Source organism: Centrocercus urophasianus, unplaced genomic scaffold (genome assembly GCF_019232065.1).
Source record: "Centrocercus urophasianus isolate 14NV4802_14NV808 unplaced genomic scaffold, USGS_Curo_1.0 seq_19, whole genome shotgun sequence".
Taxonomy (NCBI): domain Eukaryota; kingdom Metazoa; phylum Chordata; class Aves; order Galliformes; family Phasianidae; genus Centrocercus; species Centrocercus urophasianus.
In genome coordinates, this window is record NW_024884744.1 from 8,690,390 (window position 1) to 8,710,515 (window position 20,126).

At 44.5% G+C, this 20,126-nt stretch overlaps 2 protein-coding genes across 5 annotated transcripts in view; both read right to left on the bottom strand.

Annotated features, from left to right (window-relative positions):
- The window catches only part of ARMC9 (armadillo repeat containing 9), a 55,791-nt gene extending 42,846 nt beyond the window's left edge, over nt 1-12,945 (bottom strand). For 2 of the 4 annotated variants that reach the window (XM_042820303.1, XM_042820302.1), the window contains exons 1-8: nt 12,850-12,945; nt 11,578-11,703; nt 10,825-10,995; nt 9,778-9,933; nt 7,033-7,125; nt 5,827-5,851; nt 1,652-1,809; nt 401-499 (exon numbers count right to left, since the gene is read on the bottom strand). In XM_042820303.1, coding sequence (XP_042676237.1) covers nt 401-499; nt 1,652-1,809; nt 5,827-5,851; nt 7,033-7,125; nt 9,778-9,933; nt 10,825-10,995; nt 11,578-11,703; nt 12,850-12,900 — 879 coding nt within the window. In that variant the 5' untranslated portion in view covers nt 12,901-12,945. The remainder of the gene's footprint in view (nt 1-400; nt 500-1,651; nt 1,810-5,826; nt 5,852-7,032; nt 7,126-9,777; nt 9,934-10,824; nt 10,996-11,577; nt 11,704-12,849) is intronic. The other 2 variants (XM_042820304.1, XM_042820305.1) reach the window with 2 other exon arrangements.
- A 5,894-nt stretch (nt 12,946-18,839) lies between these two features.
- PSMD1 (proteasome 26S subunit, non-ATPase 1) overlaps nt 18,840-20,126 on the bottom strand; it is a 61,173-nt gene continuing 59,886 nt past the window's right edge. Inside the window, exons 24-25 of the mRNA XM_042820300.1 lie at nt 19,860-20,014; nt 18,840-19,049 (exon numbers count right to left, since the gene is read on the bottom strand). Of these exons, the coding sequence (XP_042676234.1) occupies nt 19,868-20,014 (147 nt within the window). The 3' untranslated portion in view covers nt 18,840-19,049; nt 19,860-19,867. The remainder of the gene's footprint in view (nt 19,050-19,859; nt 20,015-20,126) is intronic.

The following is a 20,126-nucleotide window of genomic DNA, read 5'->3' on the forward strand; positions in this document are numbered from 1 at the left end:
GTACATGTCCAGAGCTGAGAAATACCACTTCTTCTTCACTAAATTAAAACTGCATACGATGTGCCATCAAACCACGCTTAGGACATCAGTTTGTTTTTTTAAACATTCTGTTAGCATCTTCAGTACACAGTCCAGTGTGCTATCATAACAACAGAATTCATCATACCTACACGCCTGTGGCTGCATAACAGTCATTCACCAGCATGTAAGATCAACAAAATCTTATGCCATATTTTTATGCCAATTGAACACGTTATGCTTCACCTTTCATTAACTCAAATATGTGTTCAAATATGCATTGGATGTTTCCCCCCCAGTGGTACCTAAGCAGCGTGGGGGAAAAAAAGCCAAAAACACAACACAAGCCAACCACAAAAGCCCAGTAAACTCCATCACTTACTGTTCCAGGCCTTGTAAAGTCAATACTTTGTGCTGCACTTTGTCTCATCTGATTGCTAAACAGGCGAACGCAAACACTTTGAAGATATTCTGGTGTGATCTACAAATCAGGAAACACAATAAGAGAACAAGATCTTATAAAACTTACACTTTCTACCAGACAAGTCTTTGTGTAACAGAGATTTTTTTGAAGGCTAGAAATCACATATTCAAGACTCATCAGTGCAAGAGCAAGGTAAGTACTGGAACTACTGTTTGGTTCAGAAATTAAGAGAACTGTAAACTCTCTTCATTGGGAAATAACTTAGGCCTTCCAGAACTTGCATTAAGCACTTTCAGAATTTAGAGAAAAACTAAATTTGTGGCATCAGTGCTTGCATATAAGCTCTCCTCAATCAAGAGGTGAGTTCTCCAGCAGTAAGAAACACCTTTCCATTTTTCACGTAAGCAACAATCTATTGAAATGTTACCTATCTACAGAGCAGAACTTAAGTCACAGTTGTACAGAAGAGGAAATAAACATGAGTTATGTTTCACTATGAAGCAAAGTTCTGTACTGCACCTCAGAGGGTTTAGGTTTTTTGTTTTGGTAAATCTATACCACTGGATAACTGCTTAACTGCAGAACAGTTATTTGCTGTCCAAAACACGTGAAAGAGATTGTAGGAAAGGAAATTGAGACGCTTCTGATATTCATAGACATACAGCAAGAAAATAAAACCCTTCAAATTCATAATGCTGTCATTTCAGCATTATTCTACTCAGTGTTCAGCTCCACTCTGGACTCAGAAGTGACAGAAGCCAAGAATATAACGAAAGAGCACCATCAGCTGGACACATTTGGGAAGGATCGAACAACACCATCAGTTGATGAGAGGAAGTACATAGAGACATGGCAGCAAGCAGCACAGGAACTTCAAGATCATTCTTCCTGTTAACAACTCACAGCTCCCTTGAAAGCACCTAGAGGCTGTCCCAAGAATCCTCCTCAGTGTCTGCCACAAGAATCCTCCGCAGGTTACACTGAACTTCAAGCACAGAGGTATTCTTGCACAAAAGATGAAGCATAAAATCATCTTTGTATGAAAAAATACCCAAAAGAAAGCCGTAACTCCTCCAGTCACATATATGTGTGCCCATGTGGTACACTGAATAACCCTTTCACCTCTCACGTCCATCCACTTACCAATTAAATTAAATTAACAAGTTCAGCTTAGCAGTGAAGCAAATAGACATCAGAGTCAGCTCTCACCATTTTGCCATTGACTGTGGCCTCCAAGGAATCCACAAGCTCTGCAGTGACTCCAATGAGATTATGGTAGTCTGCTTGCATTTTGTTAAACCTCTTCAGGTAGGTCATGGTCCTGTGCTCTGACTCCACTAGTTGTTGATGGAGATGTTGCAATGTTTCTGTCAAAATAATAATAAAAATGAAAGCAAAAGAACCCAGAAGCATTTTTATTTAGTGCTCTGAAGAGAACTAATTTCTCTTCTTGGCTCTGAATCATTCTTCCTGTAAAGATAAAGGGCAAACCTTCCTGTATCACAGAACTGCTGAGAAATATAACTGATATGCTATATATATAGCATATAGAAAACTTTGGGATCTTCACCTGAAGAATCCTACAGCAGTGTAGAGTTCCACAGCACAGTTAATGCTCTGTGTTTAAAAACAAAGCACTAAGCTGAATACCTCGCAGCTACGACAAACACAAGCCGTGGAGAAAGTATGCATAGCTGTCTGCAAACAGCACGGCCCCTGCTCTCTGAACTCAGGCACAAACCTCTGCTTTGTTCTACAGTGGCTAGCACACAGATGGCAATCATCAGCAGAGGGAAGAATGCAGAGTGGTGGATCAGCACCGTGGCTATCTTGCAGAGCCTTCTCAAGCTGCCTTCTATTATGATAATCAAGCTATTCTGAAGGCAGAGATATACGAATTATGTACAAATATCTGCTAAGTAACTCCACAGAAAGTAGAGTTGCAAGGGACTGCAGTATGGATTTAGGAGATAAAACTGCCGAAAATACTGCTCAGATAGAACTGCCCACAAGACTCACACTATAAATGAAAAAGATACATCATTAGATAGCTTTATGAATTGTGATGTTGGAAATTGCTTCAAAATCTTGTCTTCTGGATTGTTAGGGTTTCAGAAATAAGCTGCTTTTATCCCATCTATATGAAAATCAATAGATGGCAGAACAGCTTATCTTTACCCTCAGAAAATTAAGCAAGATGATCTTTCCAATGGGATCTTTTAGAGAAAAAACAGCGCATTAATAAACTAAAAAGCTTGCTATAAATTTAGTCTTAAAATAATGCATGGAATACAGAGAATGTACGTTTTCTTACTTTTCATATGGAGAATTTCCAGCGACGAAAATCTGTCTTTCAACCACAGGGACTATAACTACATACACTAAACTCAGTATAACTCACAAATGTTAAGAACCAGGTCCAACATACCCCTGGTCTGTTAAATCCAGGGATTATCAATTGTAAACAGGGGCCTTCACTGAGAAAAGGCGGTCGAAGAGAGGAATCAAAAGTCATGACACATCTTGCATTTTTTACATCACTATCTTCTCAAACAGTAATTTTACTAAAAAAGGCAAAGTATTTCATGAAAGTTTCTCTTACTAACGATGCAGGAAGCTTTCACTGTGGACATGCAACTGACCCAAGTGCAGACAGGTCCAGCTCTTCCTGCAGCTATGTTGCCCCATTTTCTCCCCCTGCATTCCCGTCGTATTCCCATAATCAATGCAGCATAGCAAGCTAACAGTCTAGGTAAAAAACAATATCTACTTGCTAGCTTAAAATATGAAATCGTCACAACCTGAGTCAAAATAGGAAAGGTGCTTCTCAGAGTCACCTCTGAATGCAAAAGCACCTTTCCATCTAAGTGACCTTGCAGCAAGGATCAAACTGCACTTGTAACAGGAGGCACAGAGTCACACAACATTTGCCTTCTTTTTTTTCCCTCTCTCTGAATACAAATGAATGCTTTCTACTGCCAACTTATTATAGGCTAAGCTTAGAGAGGAATAAAGAAAGGTTCAGACCTAAGACCTACCATAACCATTATTTATACGCAAGAGGAAAGGGAGGCCAATAAAGGGCAGATGACTGACTGACTTCCTGGCGTAGGAAGGTACAGCACACAGAAAAGCTACTGACTTGAGCCAAATGAAGATTAGGCATCTTCTGAACTTCTGCATGTTTCTACCTGTTTTCTTGACTTGCATGTAATCGTGTCTGTTCATTTGCCAAGTCTTTTTAATGTCATGACTCCAGATCCTACGAGTAACCAAGGCGTTACACACATAATTCTACAAGCTTTTCTCTCAAAGCCAGACACTGATTGTTATTCCCCATGACAATTCACCTACACCTCAAACACGCTTCCTGAACTTGTGCTCGCTCTCCCCATCTCTCTAATATCTGCCTATCCTCACAGCCTTTGCTAGAAGCAGACTCTGCCCAAGCTGAGCTCCATATGCAATGCAGTGGAGCTCGCAGTAAAGAGCGGAACTTCAGTGCCCTGCAGCTGCTGCCAGCTGAGGTGCCCTGGTGTCTGACACAGGATATTTTGCCCCAGGGAGAGGCAGGAGCTGCCTCGACTCCTAGCAGCTCACCTCCTTTCTGTAGAAATTACAATCGATATCTGGAACTGCCCTATTTCCTTGTTAGCAGTCGTTTGGCATACAGTAAATCCTGATAGAGGCACGTTGTGCCACACACTTCTCCCATTCTCCACTTCCCCCCGAATGGTGGAAGATCAGCTGTGAACTCACACACAGATTTGTAACGAGGGAATAGAGGGGACAGTAGCTGAGCACTTTCCAAACCCTTCTTTCCCTCTATTCCCTCCATCCCAAAGGATGCACAGAAAGCCTGAAGCTCTCATTAGGTGTCAGGCTTTCTGCAGTTCTCTACCTGAACTGAAAGCATCAAGGTGAGCTGTAAGCTCAGCACAACTGCCACATGAGCAGCCTTGGAAGTCATAAAGCTATTATAGGGTTTTGTAGCAAACAGGCAAAGAGCCAGAGACTGCAGCAGGTTGAACAGGAAAGGTGCACACACAAAACTCTCCAGGACACCCTCCAAAGAATCTGCACCATCCCACCCTTACTTGAAGAGCTTCAGCACGAGATTAATGACTGGCAACTATTCACTAAAGGCATTTTCACCATAGTGCTCTCCGTTCATCTGTCACCTATCAGTATTTTGAGCATTTCTCCTCCACAGAAAAAAAACAAACATTCTCCAGTAGTGAGTCTGCACTGCAGATCCCACGCTATCTCAGAAGCATCATGCAGAACTAACCTCTCACACCCCATACTTTCACACAATACAAGCCTCAGGTAACCTTTACAAAAACTCCATACTTACCCAAACATTAAGGCACACAACAGAGCTGCCAATTAAGGCCGTGTGGATTCAATTCAACTCCATGACAATGGGAAAAAAAGTGACTTTTGGAAAAGAAAAAAAAAACAAAACCTGCAAAGATCTCTTCATTACTCAGTTAAAGTCCAATGCAATCTACAGCACAACATTAAAGAAAATACCTGGTCCTCACTCTGGGAGATGAACCTCATTTTCTTTCTAATTCAATCTACAAAGAATAAATCCTGGAGGGAAAACTTTTCCTAATAAGAAGAGTAATTTTTAGGAACACAAGCTGGGCTCATAGAAATCCCTCCCAATAAACTGAACATTGAAAGTTGAATGAAAAAAAAAAAATGAATTGGCTTGGGAACATAAATTCTGTTTATTGATTTTTAAAAGGCACTTGAAGTGCCATCAGCATCCAATGGGACTTTGTTCTGAAATGCCATTTTTAGAGGACCTCCCATTACTGAGTCACATAAGTGTTCATGAGCAGCTTGTCTAAAAACACATCAGAGAATCATGCTTAAATTAAGATGTTAAATTAAGAGATCCTTAGGAGACACCCAGCTGTACTATTCTAAGAGCTTAAACAGGATAATGGAAGAGGAACAAAAATCTACTTTCTCTATGAAGGTCTCACAGTCTGCAGGAGAACCGGCTGAGCTGCGAAGTCTACCAGATGCAGACAGGCATAAGCAGGTGCTGGAAACGAATCTGAGGAAGCTTACTCTAACTGAAAACAGAGAGCTGGCATGCACTTTGTGCAGTCACTTGTTTTTACCGTCATTTTATTTCAGGACAGAACAGATATAAAACACAAATCCCATCCTCAGCCTCTCCCAGCCCCAGTACGTGCCTGTGCTCAGCCCTGCAGACCTCCAGCAGACTTGCACTGAAACGGGTGTGGATTTCAAGGGATTTGCTGCCATGCATCTGAAAGCTTCCCTGTCACTGTAGGCCTACTTTCCACTGCTATTACAGCCCCTAATAATACATAATATGCTTATCACATCTCAGCACTTACCTTTATTGCACTGTCCATTCTCCTTCTGTGTATGAGTTGGAGCTGTTCAGGAAAAGGCACTTCCTCTTGCACAAAGAAATCCAACCTCCTGGTAAACTCAACCAAACCAGAGATTCCTACAGACCCAGGCAACAGCCAAAGCACAATGCTTTGTAGAAAAGCAATAATAAAGGACTCAGTAAGTACATACAAATCTTAGGTGCACAACACTCCTTGTTAGATAGGGACTTCTTGCTGGCCTTTACACATAACACATCCAACTCTGAAGATCTGGTGACTCCAGACTAAACATATTAACTATAAATATCAAAAGTCAAACTGCTGATTACATACGAAATCAGCATAGAAATATGCAAAGTTGTAGGCCAGGTGATGAATTTTTACACCAAAGAAATACTCAGGGTTCACTTGGGATCCAGTCCATTACTCCATAAAGAGGTATAATGAGAGACAATTTTCTCTAACTGTTCTGTGTCACACACACACACAAACAGCTGTGATATGGAAGTGAAAGCAGACTGTTTTGATTACTGCTCCTCATCCTGGGGAATAAACAAGAATGGAACAGGAATAACATTTCCAGCTCAGTACCACTGCGTGATGCTTCAGGATGGGGCACGTGAACGAGGATTTAAACTTCATCTGTTAGAGAAGAATAAAGCCAGAAACAAAGACTCCAGTTCAGCTCTCTCTGCCTTACCCTCCACTATCCTGACCAAAAATGGAGAAGGTAATCTTGTCACACAGCTAATCAGTCTGCAACTTTAGGTCTGACAGCACAGCTCAAACAGTGTCACTGGAAGAAAAACAGTCTGAAATGCAACTCATTTAGTAAAACAGCAATCTCTGCAAAGTCCTGCAAACCACTCAGCCAGTCCCTGAAATGGCTAACGGAAAAGACTGAGAGCTTTAAGAACACAAAGACAGGAGGCAGGTTTGGGATAGCCTGTACTCCATGCATGCAAACAAAGAATGGTCACAGGAGAAACACGTGCTTCGTATCCACCCATGTATTGCCTTTACATAACTTTTTTAAAAAGGTTTTTTTGAATATGGAATATAAACAATGTTTCCTACCATAAAAGACATTGAACTGTAATGTTTCTGCAATGGCATAATAAATCTTCCAGCATGTTCTTCCAATAAATCACACTGCCTCTTTACAGTAATTCTAATGATCTTCAAAGTATTTTCTCAAAAGGATACAAATAAAGTGAGAAGCCTGGGAGTCTGGCTGGCTTTGAGAGTCAGACACAGGAACTTTTCCAATCTTGTCCTTAAATCCAACGTCCAAGAATCCTTCAAAAAAAAATGATGACAGCTGTTCACCAAATATGTACACTTTGCTGAAAGGACTGCTTGGATCACACCAACCTTCCACTAGTAAACAAGGCAGCTAACACTGTAGTGAGATTTTCCTTTGCTGTTACTGAAGCAAATGTGTTAGCTAACTACCCCTAAAAGTACAGCAAAGTGGATTTAATATTATTTCAAGACCTCTAAAATTATGACCTAGCTTCAGTTCAAGTTTAAATCTAACATGTAGTATCATTGTATTATATGCATATGCAACAACTGTTTTTCAACTAGAAGCACCTTTAAAACACAAGCACTTGATAAAAAGGTAGCAAGAATGTCACATTTTTAAATAAAGTACCAAATGAACCACTTCCCATTCTTCTGTTCTCAAAAGGAAAGCAACGAAGTCATCGTTTACTCCCAGTAAGATCTGGGACTTCACTCCCTGCCCATAACTACAGGGAGCATCACAACGTGACATCAGTGAACAGTGCACAACATTTCCAAGATGGATTTGGAGGGAAAAAAAAACCAAAACTCCCATGAAAAGACAGACCAAGACATCAACCACAACGGAATGCTGTCTGACACAGTGACTCTTAAGTGCAGGAAAACAAAAGGCACAAAAATTCCATGTCTAAGAATTCACCAATTACATTTTTCTTGTATTTCAAACCATTAGTTCTGCTGGTTTCTGCTCAGTTTAAAACATTTAAAGCCAACAGATAAGAAGGAAGTATCTTCCAACAAGTGAAAAAGCAGTACAATCCAACAAGTAGCAGGAGCTTCTTAATTTACTGCTGGATATGTATACATTGCAAGCTGTTCTTGCAGCTCCAACTCGCCCATATTTCACCACGCTGGACAGCATACAGTATTTCCTTGCTGCAGTCACCAATTCAGTAAGAAGACACTGGTAAACTACAGGATGTCATATATTACCAAAGGAACCATGTCTGTTACAGAAAGAAGTGTGTATTATTTTTCAAGATATATTAAACAAACAGTTAGGAACTCCAGCTACATAAAGCATGAGATGTCTGAGAAGAGAGGTGCCATAAGAACACTGCTTCGTAGAGGAGTGACTCACTGCTGTTCTTTCTCAAATGTAGAACAACCTGTGCTTCCACACTAACACACGGTCACACAGCCAGCTGTACAGTTCCCACAAGAAAACATGAGTGGCTGTGGACTAAGAGATGGATACTGAGTTACTATGAATAAACCAGAGGATCCTGTCTTAGATTAGGTATTAAAAAATAATCTGCTAAGCGTAATTAAAAGAGCAGTCATTGCCCAACACTGAGGTCAACCAGCACACCTCATTATTTATAGCTAGTCCCAAAGGAAAATTGCAGTACATGCCTTTTTTGGTGCTAAACTGGAGCTCCTCATCAGCTGCTACATCCAAGTCAGCCCCAGGCAAGCATCACTTGGGCTCTGATTTGACATGAAGAAGCACGTGGCTGAAATACAGGCTAAGAACATCCCCTCCCACCACCAGCACTGTACACAGCTCCCCAGGTGAGCTAGCACAACTGCCCAAGGGGGGGGAAAGAGGGGGGCAGTGAGGCATAAGCACATAACCCAGCAAAAACACTGCACCTACTTTACTGGTAAGTGCCTGTCTGTGCACGTACATACATGGCAGCTCTATATACACGCTCGTCTGCAACAAAGCAGTTCAATTTCTTGACCCAGCTCGAATGCAACAGCATAACCAGCTGTTTGCTGCACAGATGAGAAGTCAGCACAATTTGTCACTACACAAACAAGCCACCAGTTGGTGGAACGGGTGAAATATCCTCTGCAGGAACTGCCACTGCCTTACAACCACATCTGTAACCACCCCCCTACACACTGCCCACAGCACTGTCAGTGGAAGGGAGTTTTGTTACCCCTTCATCAACAGAGGAGCAGTCGGTCACCATGAGCCTTACAGAAGTGCACCTGGAGGTGAAAACATTTGAAGGTTCAACCAGTAACTTTCACACTCGTTTCACCTCACGCGTGCGTGCCTAAGAACTGAACCCTGACACAGCCAAAGGCAAAGGCTACAACACAATTCACACAAAAAAACATTAACCAGGAAAAACGCCTATGGCAGCATCATGAAACCACTGAACACGGGGACACTTTTCCAGCACGTCTCAGAGAACACTGACTTGTTATCTAAATTAAAAGAATCACATCCTCAATTTCTGTTATGGGAATAGCTACTTGACTTTCTCTTTTCCACATTAAGCGAAGCTGAATGAAACTCTATTAAATTGTTTCCTTATACCTAGCTACGACACTTTGAAACCAAACCATACACAGATAGTGGGGTATCCTGGGCAACAACCTCAAAGCATGGAAGTGGAACTGAACTACTCTGTAGTGATTCCCATAAGCGCTGTGTGGAAAGGAAAAGACACAAAGCCAGCACACCAGCAAAGAGAAAATTCATTTAAGATTTTACTGTGTTCTCGACAGCACCCTCACAGCCCTTCCTCCATCAAATACATGTTCTCTTATTGTACAGCTGTAGTAAAAAGAAACAATAAAAGCAATTACCAAATCAAACATCATCCAACATCTACCATCATATGGGAAAAAAAAACAACACAAAAGCAACATCATAAATGTCATCTCAACAAATTACATGCTTACCTGGAAAAGTTCTTTAAATGAAGGATGCACCATAGGGTTGGGAACAAAAGGCAAAGCATAGAAGGGAAGAAACTCTGTAGTCTGGCTCAGGGCAGCTCCTTTTGTTTCCAAGTATGCTTTAAAATGAGAAATTCTTTCCTCAAGTTCAGCTTTGTCCTAAGAAAGAAAGCCACACATTTATTTAGAAGGTTGCCATTCTGAATGCACTATAAAGCATGTAAATATAATGAAACAAGAGAGGGACAATTGCCTTTTGAATGCCCATTATACCTGCCCACTTTCTGACAGATAAAGCAGTGTCACTTCATGCTCCAGGCTGAGAGAAGATATCTACCTGACTTCAGACATGCTTCATTTCAGTGATAACTGCAGCTGAAAAGATCCAGTCACACCGTGTCAGGAACGACACAGAGGGAAGAAATCACTGAATCAAAACCCACAGTCAGCACGAGAAGCAAGAGGGGGTAATTTTTTTCTTGCCATATATATTTAATTTGTTTCAAGATCTTCAAAATTAGACTTGTACTAAATTCAGAAGAGAGATTGTTAGAAGCGATACGCATTACAAGAAGTTGTTCTCAAAGTCACTGATAACCCTTATTAATAAAATTCTTCCAGTATGTTTCATTATGCCTTGCAGTGAACTCTCTGCTATCTGTGGACTTACTGTTGAGAAACTGAGTGAGCTTGGATCCAGAGGCTGTATGATGAACTCCCTTGGTGCCACGTTCAAGCCAGCAGCCCCAGTAAGTATACTCCTCTCCTATTCAGACCTATCCTACATTTGTAGGAGGTGTGAAAGTATCTGTACACTGGGATTTTGCAAGTCAAAGTATTTCAGGAGCTCCAAGATAAGGACACCTCCAACCTCTATCTCTCTGCTTCACAAACCAGGGCCAGCTTTCAACTAAAACACAGGCCGCCGCTCAAAAGCAGGATCCGTATCCTGGGACTTCTTCAGAAGCATCCCATTTTCATCCAAACCAAAGCCAAACAGACCAAGTAAAACAAAAGCAATCTGAAATTCAGACTGTGAAATAAACTTACAGGCTTTCCCACGGAGTGTTTTAAGTGGTAGGTGGCAAAATGTACGTGAAGATGGAACTCCAGCTTCTGAGCAACTGATTCACCGTCCCGGACTGAAGATGAAACGTGCTCCTCCCAGAGCTGGAAGAAAGCCTTCTGCTCACCATTGTCAAATGCTCTGAGCAGATCTTTCTGAAAAGGCAAAAGCATTCAGTCAAAACACAAACACAGAAGAGATGTATTTTTGAACCAGAGTAAATGAAGAATCTAAGTGACACCTGAAGATTCTGAATTAAAGCTTTATCCCAAACCTCCCACCACTCAGTGACCAGCTGAATATTCTTTCTCAAGCTGTCTCTAATATCTCCAACAGCCTCCAACCAACCTTCATAACACGAAGCAAAGAATTTTCAAGCATCTATCTGGGGACTCATCTTTACCATAATAGAAAAACGAATGCCTACAGTGTCTGGAAATCAGCCCTGCTGAAGCACATCAATCTGAAAAAAGCTGAAATAGTGCAAACCTACTGCTTCAGGTACTGGAGTTCTGCAAAATAGAAAATTCAACGCTTCCTGCACTAAAAGAAGAGTGCTTGCAGCCTTCTCCACAAGAATGAATAAACAAAGAATGAATAATACAAAGAACACAAGAAAGAATAAACAAGAATGGGTTCAGGCTTCAGATAACATTACTGTTGTATTAATTCACATAGTGTTAGGTGGACTTTGCTGGTTTGAGTGTTACTCAGAATAAGTGCAAGTGATGCATTACCTGAACAGGAATGGCTTTTGAATCTCTCAAGGAAACACCTGCTGTTTTAGGTAGTGACTTCCCTTTTATTTTGCATTCCTTTGCAAATACCTTCACCGTTTCTTCAAATTCAGCAAAATCCAAATACTACGAGATAAAAACAGAGAAATTGTCATTTTTAGATTATTAATGCTTCAAAGAGGGGCCCACGAATTGCCAAAGTCCTCTGAAGTTTCTCAGTAGGGAACCTGCTTTGGCAGGGGGGTTGGACTCGATGATCTCTGGAGGTCCCTTCCAACCCCTACAGTTCTGTGATTCTGTGATTCTGGTAGCACGGACCCTGAGTGCCGAATGTCTGCATGAGAACAAACTAAGAACCATGTCTCACATGCTAGGAAAATGCTGCTGCCCAGGTAGATTACCTTCTACAGATTCTACAACAGTGCTCACAGCCACTTTGTAAGAATTACGCTCCCTAATTTAGACGGTAACTTCATTCAAAGAAGAAAAAGAACCAAATTCCATTGCTGCAGCACCTCGCCTGAATGAACAACGCAACGACTTTGTTGCAAACAGTGTCCTCGGGGGACAGAATTTTAAGCGTGATCCTCATCCTCACAGCAGCACTCACAGAGGCACTTCCAGCCCCTCGCATCCGAGGCTGCGCATGCCAAATCAACGGCCAGCTGAGCACAGTTCTGAAGAAGAGATCGGCAGCCTCCTGCCTTCCCCCCACCACGCGCAGGCAGGCACCGTATCACGCACCTCCCCACCTCGGGAGCCTCAGGCACTGGTTAACGAGGCAAGAAGCCGCGTTTCATCTCGCCAACTTGAACATGGCCACAGGGAAGAGAAATAATTTGCTTCCTGCGTTGTTAGCACAAGCGGCGCTATATTAACAAGTCCTTAAAACTGCTTTTAGATTTGCATACTGAGAGCCAAAAATGATTTAGGCTTCAAATTATTTTGCTGCTCGGTAGAATCGTTAGGCAGAAAGTAAGCGGCTCCAACACACAGCGCGCACAAAGCTGAGCGCCGCAGCCGCTCCTGGCCGCCCCTCCACAGCAGCTGCCTGTGGAGCCCCGCAGCCAATCCGCTCACACGGGCACACGCCGCGGGCACTCGGGGCAGGACGACGGGAGCACCCGACGGGCAGAGCTGCCACTCGGATCTCCAGAGCTGCCCGCCTCGTTGGTGGCTGCAGCGAACACGCGGCCGGATGGCAGAGCGCCTTTTCAGCGCCTCGCTCCCCGCTCGCTTCAGCAAAAGGGAAGAACAGAAGATGGCACCGACCTCTCTCACCAGTCCCAGTAACTCGGCCTCGTAAGCCAGCACGTCGCCCATCGCTGAGCGGCACCGCCAACACAGCGACGCCGGCGCGGTGCGGCCTACCCGACCGCCGCCTCCCTCGGTCGCCGTGGCAACCGCGGCCGCACGCCCCTCCCTTCTCCTGCAACACGTGATCGCGCTCAGCCAATCGCAAGCGGAAAGTGGGACCACGTGACGGGGGTGGTGGCTTCGCAGCTGCGGGACGCATATGCTAGCAGCAGAACGGTCTGCCGGCGGTGATGTAGCGGGCGTGCTGGTGTTGCCTGTGCGGCTTTGTGTTCCTGTGCCCGCACCTTTGCTGGGTGAACACGCCCTCCCCGTATCCCCACCCCCAGGCGCAACGAGGCACCGTCTGTCTTTAAAAAGCCGCAGACTGCGGTGCTCTGCGTTAACCCCAGCCTTTGAATCAGCCTGACAGGAAGCAAAAGCTGAGGTCACCAGGCGGCTCAGAGACTCTGCTCTCTCCTGAGACCGTTTCCCAACCCAACTTTCCAACGCTGCGCTCCAGTATGAATGTGGTTCAGGGTGCTGGCATTTGGCCAGTCATCCAAGGATTTTTATTTTATATTGAAGACAGAGGGAAAAAAAAACAACCCAGCCCCAACCCTTGGACATTGCTGCCAGATCTAAAATTGTCAACGTAGTAGGATAAATGTTGGGAAAGAGAGAGGTGATGGAGAGCAGTTATGACAGAAACACGTCCCCGTGGGTAAGCAGGCATCAGCACCCCATCCTCGACTCGTGGGAATCACCATTCAGCACTGCTGCAAATAGCTCTGCTCCCCCTTCTGCCTGCAGTGGGTTGGCATTCAAGGGTAAAACACTGAATTCGACTGCTGTTCTTTGGGAAAGTGAGATGTGAAATACCTCATGCAAGGCAAATGCAGCCCTGCAGATCTACTCCTCTGCCGTGCCTTCCCTCTGCAAAGCCTGGTTATCCAGGTGAGGGACTGAGTGGTTTCAGCCGGGTCTGTGGATGCAGAAAGGGAATGTGGCTGAGCTGAAGCAGGGACACCTTCCTCTGCCTGAGTGGTCCAAATACTCTCTGTTTAACCACAACCCTGGGTTTATTTGTGCTGTGAATTCCAGACGCTGAAAAAACATCTGAACTGTGGCTGGAGCTCAACAGACCGCTCTGCTTTCAGGGTTTGCCACTGTATCATTCATGTTCAGTTAGGATAGGTAGGTCTTTTTCTGCTTGTTCTAAAAGTAGATGCTATGTGCTGCAGACAGAAAGCTGTGTAGCCCTGTGGCTTATGGAGAATGTTGGCAGCTTGGCTTTTGGATCAAAGACGCTCCTGGGAAGCACAATGCAAGTCTTAGAAAGCACTCAGCAGTGCCTAGAAAGCAGCCTGTAATTTCTAGAAAGCAAGGGAGAATTCCTAGAAAGGACTGGGAAATGTTCAGAAAGTGTTCTGCAATCTTTAGAAAGTGCTTAGATACTTAGAAGTGACTTCTTGTTTCCTAAGAAGCACCTGAGATTTCTTAGAAAGTACAGGAAAAGGCCTAGAAAGTGCTAGAAAGGTGTATGATAGTATGCTGAAATTGCAAGGAAACACTCCAAAATGTTCAGAAAGTACCTGGGATTCCAGCCTGTGATTCCAGCAAGGCTCTCTGTAATTCCTAGAATGAACAAGGATATTCCCAGAAACCACGAAAAAGTTCCAAAAAGCTGTGGGAAATTCCTATGGTCTTGCCTAAATTCTTAGCACAGGAATGCTTTTAGAAAGCACCAGAAAAACGCTAGGAAGTGCTGGGAAATCTGTATTCTGAGCATGACAGTTAGCAGTTTTGTGTGCTGCAAAGCACCAGCATCTGGTCTAAGGTCAGGAAGATGCAACGTTTGTGCCTCAGACCTGAAAAGCAGCACCCACTGCCCTCCACGGCCAAGGGGGGACATCTGTCAGTGCCTGGGACATGGAGCAGCTCTGCAGTGTACGTTTGTCCTGGGGACAGGTGATACTTCCACTGCTGAGCATTCCTGGGGCTGGGCTGCCCAGCCGTGAGCAGGACGGCGACCTCCTGCCCAATTGAAAAACAGATCACTGTGTCCTGTGCCCAGGTGGAAGATTTTGTAGGAAATGGCTTCTTTCAGCAGCCTCTCCAATTGCTTGCATTAAAAATAAAAGCAAACCAGGCAAGAGGAGAACATTTTTCAAAGCTTGGACACCCTGTTATTTTCTGAGTCAAACTTCAGCTTTTAGTTGCTGAAAAAGATTCTGGCTTGGATTTTCAATGAAGACTTTTAAAGGAGCGTTTAGAGAATGAATAAGAAGTCATTAGAGCTTTTGGTGGATGGATGGCACATTACTGCTGTCTGTGTTTGGAGCACAGCCTGGCTCTTAGTAGGACTGCCCAAGGCTGAGGTTAGCTTGGACCGAGGTCAAACACTGTTCCACATTTGACTTACACAGCAGTGTGACCCCAAGGGCCCTCTGCAAGGAAAGGGGAGGCAATGAGTTGCAAAACCTCTCTGTTTGCCGCAGCAGCAAACTACCACAAAGCTGCTCTGTCTCCCTGGGCTTGTGTAGCTGCTGCTGAGCTTCACCTCTCCCCACCTCAGCCTAGAAGGATGCAGTCAGCCCCATGCCAGTATATTCATACGCAAACCCTTCTCCAGTAATTTCCTGTAACCAAAGTCCCTGGCTAGGAGAGGCACAACAGACACTTTGATTTGGTGCCATGGGATGCAGGAAGGAGGCAGCGGGGTGAGCTTTCCAGCTGGTTACAGAAATCACCTGATCAATCGGGGACAAATTGCAAAATCCCCAGCCTGGAAGAGGAGCAAGCAGCAGGTTTCCACTATGAATGAACGCATGAACTCTCATGCCTTATGCAGATGTTTCCAGCAAGTTATTTTCTGCTGCTCCTTCTTCATCCCTGGGCCCCAGATTTCACGCTTTGGCTAAAAACAAAATAGGTCTCTGTGTAAAGTTAAAGAAAACAGAGAATTTGCCCAGACCAACCAGAGCTATCTCAGCTTCTCTTCTGGGAAGACATGGTGGAGAAACAAAAAGTTAATTCATCTTGATTCTTACTGACAGAGAATGGAGAAAAACATCTAAATGGGAGAGCCACCCTAACACTGAAAACAAAGACACTGCACCAAATATTTCAGGTCTCTTTCCTTCATCCTGAAGGGGAAAAAATTGCTCTATGCTTCATCCTTTGTAGATTATCTTTGGAAGAACAATGTCCCCATAATTTCAGCTGATAATTAACTCTGCCTGTATTGCAGTTCTTCCCTGGGTCACCAGAGCAGCTATTTATATTCTTGGCCACGAATGCTGTTGCACAAAATGTCTCTGCCCAGAACCTATGAAAGGCTATGAGCAGCAAGCTCTGGGGTGTCCTGCATGGCAGCTCCCGCCTCATTTGTACCCTCAGGGTATAGCTCTTCTGCCATCCATTTTCTGCAACATAAAAGAACGACGGAGGTTGGTGTTGCTTGAACATACGTGCACACACGTGGGGCAGTGGCTCCATCAGCCCAAGCCCATGAAGTTGGGTTGTCTGGGGTTCGTGGCTTCAGAATCTCTATGACGTCCAAAGGGCTTTGGCAGAGGGATGACTTGCCATGAGCCACCTCTCTGTAATACGTGGGTAATTGCTGATCCTTCTGCTCACTGCAGGAGATACTGATGGCTAATCTAAGTACATGAATAGTGCTTCTTTTAAGCAAAATAGAACAAAGTTTTAGTTGTGCAGCCAATGCCAGGAACTGGAATATAGAACTCCACACAGAACTCCAGCCCTGGGCTCCTTCCAGTTGGACCATTTGCCCACACAGAGCAGATTTCAGAAGCAAAGTCAAGCCAGCCCTGAGCTGGAACTGAGCAGCAGGGGCTGAGGCAGCTTCTCCTTGCCTGAGGAATGGAGCATGGGAACAGCCCAGTTCACCCAGTGCTGGAAAACCAGCACTGTCAGCAGCCAACCAGTGACAGCTCAGGGCAGACTGAAGTCTGGGCTGCAGCCTGCAGAATACAGACAAATAAACGACCAAGTCACCATCACTATCAGTGGCAGCCAACCTTGGCATTCCAGGACGAGGAGGAAGGGCTTCGCCTGGGCCTGGATGGGAGGGCAGAGATAGGGAGGGCGGCTCCGCTGTGATCAGATGAACCCTGCCCCAGCAGCACAGCCTCCAGCATCTCCATCTCCACCTCTCCCCTCACTACTGTGCCCAGCTGAGATAGCTAACTGAGTTAGCCACTGAGGAAATGATCAGGGCATCCTGGATCTGTCAGAACAGCACGGTTCTTTCAGTAATTAGTGACTGAGGTTCAGTGAGATAAGGCCCATTACTCAACAACGACAGAAACGTGTTTCCTGCCACCTCTGCCTTTCCCCTCATAAAGACCTAAGAGCATCAGACCCAATTAGCCCTTGGCAAGCACCCCAGGGGTGGGTCCCACCACATGGGTCCAGGAGAGCAACGCTCCGTAGGAAATCATAGCCAAAAAGTCACTGGGGCTGAAATGACATTATTTACAACAGCACTTTCCCCCTGCGCATTCTCCAAACCAAACATTGGAAAGCCAGAGGTTGCCTCCATCCCTCTGGCACGGTACAGACCTCAGGGGCCAAGCCCCATCTGTCCCCAGGGAAGCCCCCTGAGCACAGAGCTCAGCTGGGGCCAGTCAGAAAAGTCCCCAAAGGGAAACCCCAAATACACCAGCAGCCTTATCTAATAAACCAAAAGGTACAGATTTTGAAAACCACCTACCACACAACTTCCTGCTTTGAGAGGAATGACTTCTCAGTCCCCTGGGTCTTAAGTCTAATGACCACTGGACTAGAGCAGTGACTGCCTCTGTTTCCAATGTTACCTCCACAAATGTTGTCTGTAGATATTTCAGGATCATTCTCAGCTCTGCTCTGCAGGAGAACAGATCTGGATCACACTGAGAACAGTGAGCTCTGGCCAGCACCCCCACTGAGACAACATTTCAAATTCAGGGACCTGACAGAAGTCTAGGACTCAAAGTTGGCTTTCAGTCCCATACCTCTGCTCCGTACTTCTTAAGCTTTGCAGAAAACAAAGATGGACTATTCTATTGCTATAGTAACATCCACCAAAATAAACCATCTCCTGGAAAAACTCCCAGGCACTACATGCAAGATTTGTCTTCCATTTCTACCGATACACATGAGTTTGCAGCATGTTCACATGTAGCAAGATACTCCCACATACATACAACAAAAACCTCATGCCATTTACGTGCTGTTTCAAGTGAAGCGGCACAGTCCAGCAGCCGGCTTACAGCTGGCCAGGGCTGCAGCTTCTGGCTCACTGGTGATACAACCTGTGAAGCGTTACAGCCCCTCAGGTGAAGGCCTGGCTGGTCCCACAGTGAACCCTTAAGCTGCATTCTTTCCTTGTGACTTCTGCTCATTCCATACCCCTGACTGTAAATTCCCCCTTGGCTCACGATGTACATCAGTGTTACGATTTGTATGTCTGGATTCACCCCATCTGAGCCTGTAATGCTTTTCTAGCTGCCTGCTCACATTGGCTATTTTGTTCATATTTGGTGAAAGCAGCAAAAGCACACACAAAAGGGATTCTCAAGAGAAATGTGTCTCAATTTCCCCACCATTGATATCCACAGCCCTTCTGACAGCCCCACACTGACACAGGAAAACTAAGATGAGCAAGGATGAAGATCAGTGCAAAGTCAGTATACAGAGATATTTTGGAAGCAGAACTAATCTAAGAAAGCTGCTGGCAGGTAGAGATCTTCCATCTCTGTTGTAGCAGTGCTGTGGCTGGGCCAGACTTCAGCTAATGACCTTGGTCAGCCTAAGGGAATGCTACAGAAAGCAGAGAGATGCAGAAATTTCAATTAACTCTACATGACTTGAGCATAATATCCAAAGTTCAGGCTGAACAGAAGAGCACTTGCTAGCCTTTCCTTTTTCTTTTTTCCCTCCAAGTATCATGTTTTCTGTCAAGAGTTTTTAATATATTTATTTGAAAACAAGGTTTTGTGAAAGAGTACACTAAATAGCATATATCTGTTCTTCAACCATAAAACACGGACTATCAGCTTTAGCTCAGCACAGATTGGGGCTGCATGCACTGAACAGCAGATCTCCATAGGAAGGTCTTCACGTCTGTCTTTCTGATATCAAGCATAGTGTCTTCTTTGGAGGACGTGATCCTGGAGAAGAGGGAGAGAGAGACCAGAAAAGCAAGCATATTTAACTGTGCCTTTTTGTGGTTGGCCACACACATTCACCCCAGTCTGCCAATGACGCAACATTTGTAGAAGCAAGTCTGCTTTCCTGCCCATCCACCAATTCATGTGCATAATCTTTGCTCTTGGGAACACTGGAACATGCCAGCCCATATCTGGAAATAACTAGACTGAACTTCTGCCTCTCAATGAGAAACCTGCACACAAGCTGAGGCACTTTAACCAGGAGACCCGAGAACTGCACTATTGCACTGGAACAGATATACAAGGACCATTATGATGAGACTCAGAGAGCACCAGCGAGCTCATGACTGAACTATCATTAAATTCTGCTAAGAACTGCTGGGAACACAAAGCAAGTCAGCAGAGCAGCACTATTCTCTTTTGACCAGTTCTTCCACACCGAGGTCAAGTAGATGACAGCTGTGTTATACAAACCACTTGCCCCTCTGGGATCATTCTTCACAAGCTGATTATTTCCAGCTCAGCTGCTGTCTGTGACCCTACATTTCTGCTCAGACTCTGCCCAGGGATGTTCTATTTATGAGCAGCTGGGCCTCCGTGCTTAGAGACCAGATCCAGTACAACTGTATAAGGCCTTATCCAGAACACTGGGCTTCCTCTCCTACTGCTTCCAAACTCTTCAAACATTTCTGAATCTAATGCAGAACAAAAGATTTAAAACAAGAGTGCTGGATGCTGGTAACTGCTTCAGTTAATCCAAAGAAGTTTTTACCTTACTGGGGATTCATAAAAGTGCATACTGTATTGTACCTCATGTCTTAATCATCAATGTACTCAAAGGGCTCTGGAGGTTCAGGTTCCTGCTCCTCTTCTTCGATCTTTGGACCGTGAGCTGCCACAGGTTCGACCAGCTCCTCCATATCCTCACTGGTGTCCTTCAGAATGATGATGCCTCCAATGGAAAGCTGTAGCACAAGTACAATGAGCATTAGAAGCTGCTTGCCTGTGCCTTGTGGTGGAGTGTTTATGGCCACAGTCTTACCTAGGCCATATGAAACACCTCAGGTTCCTCATCAG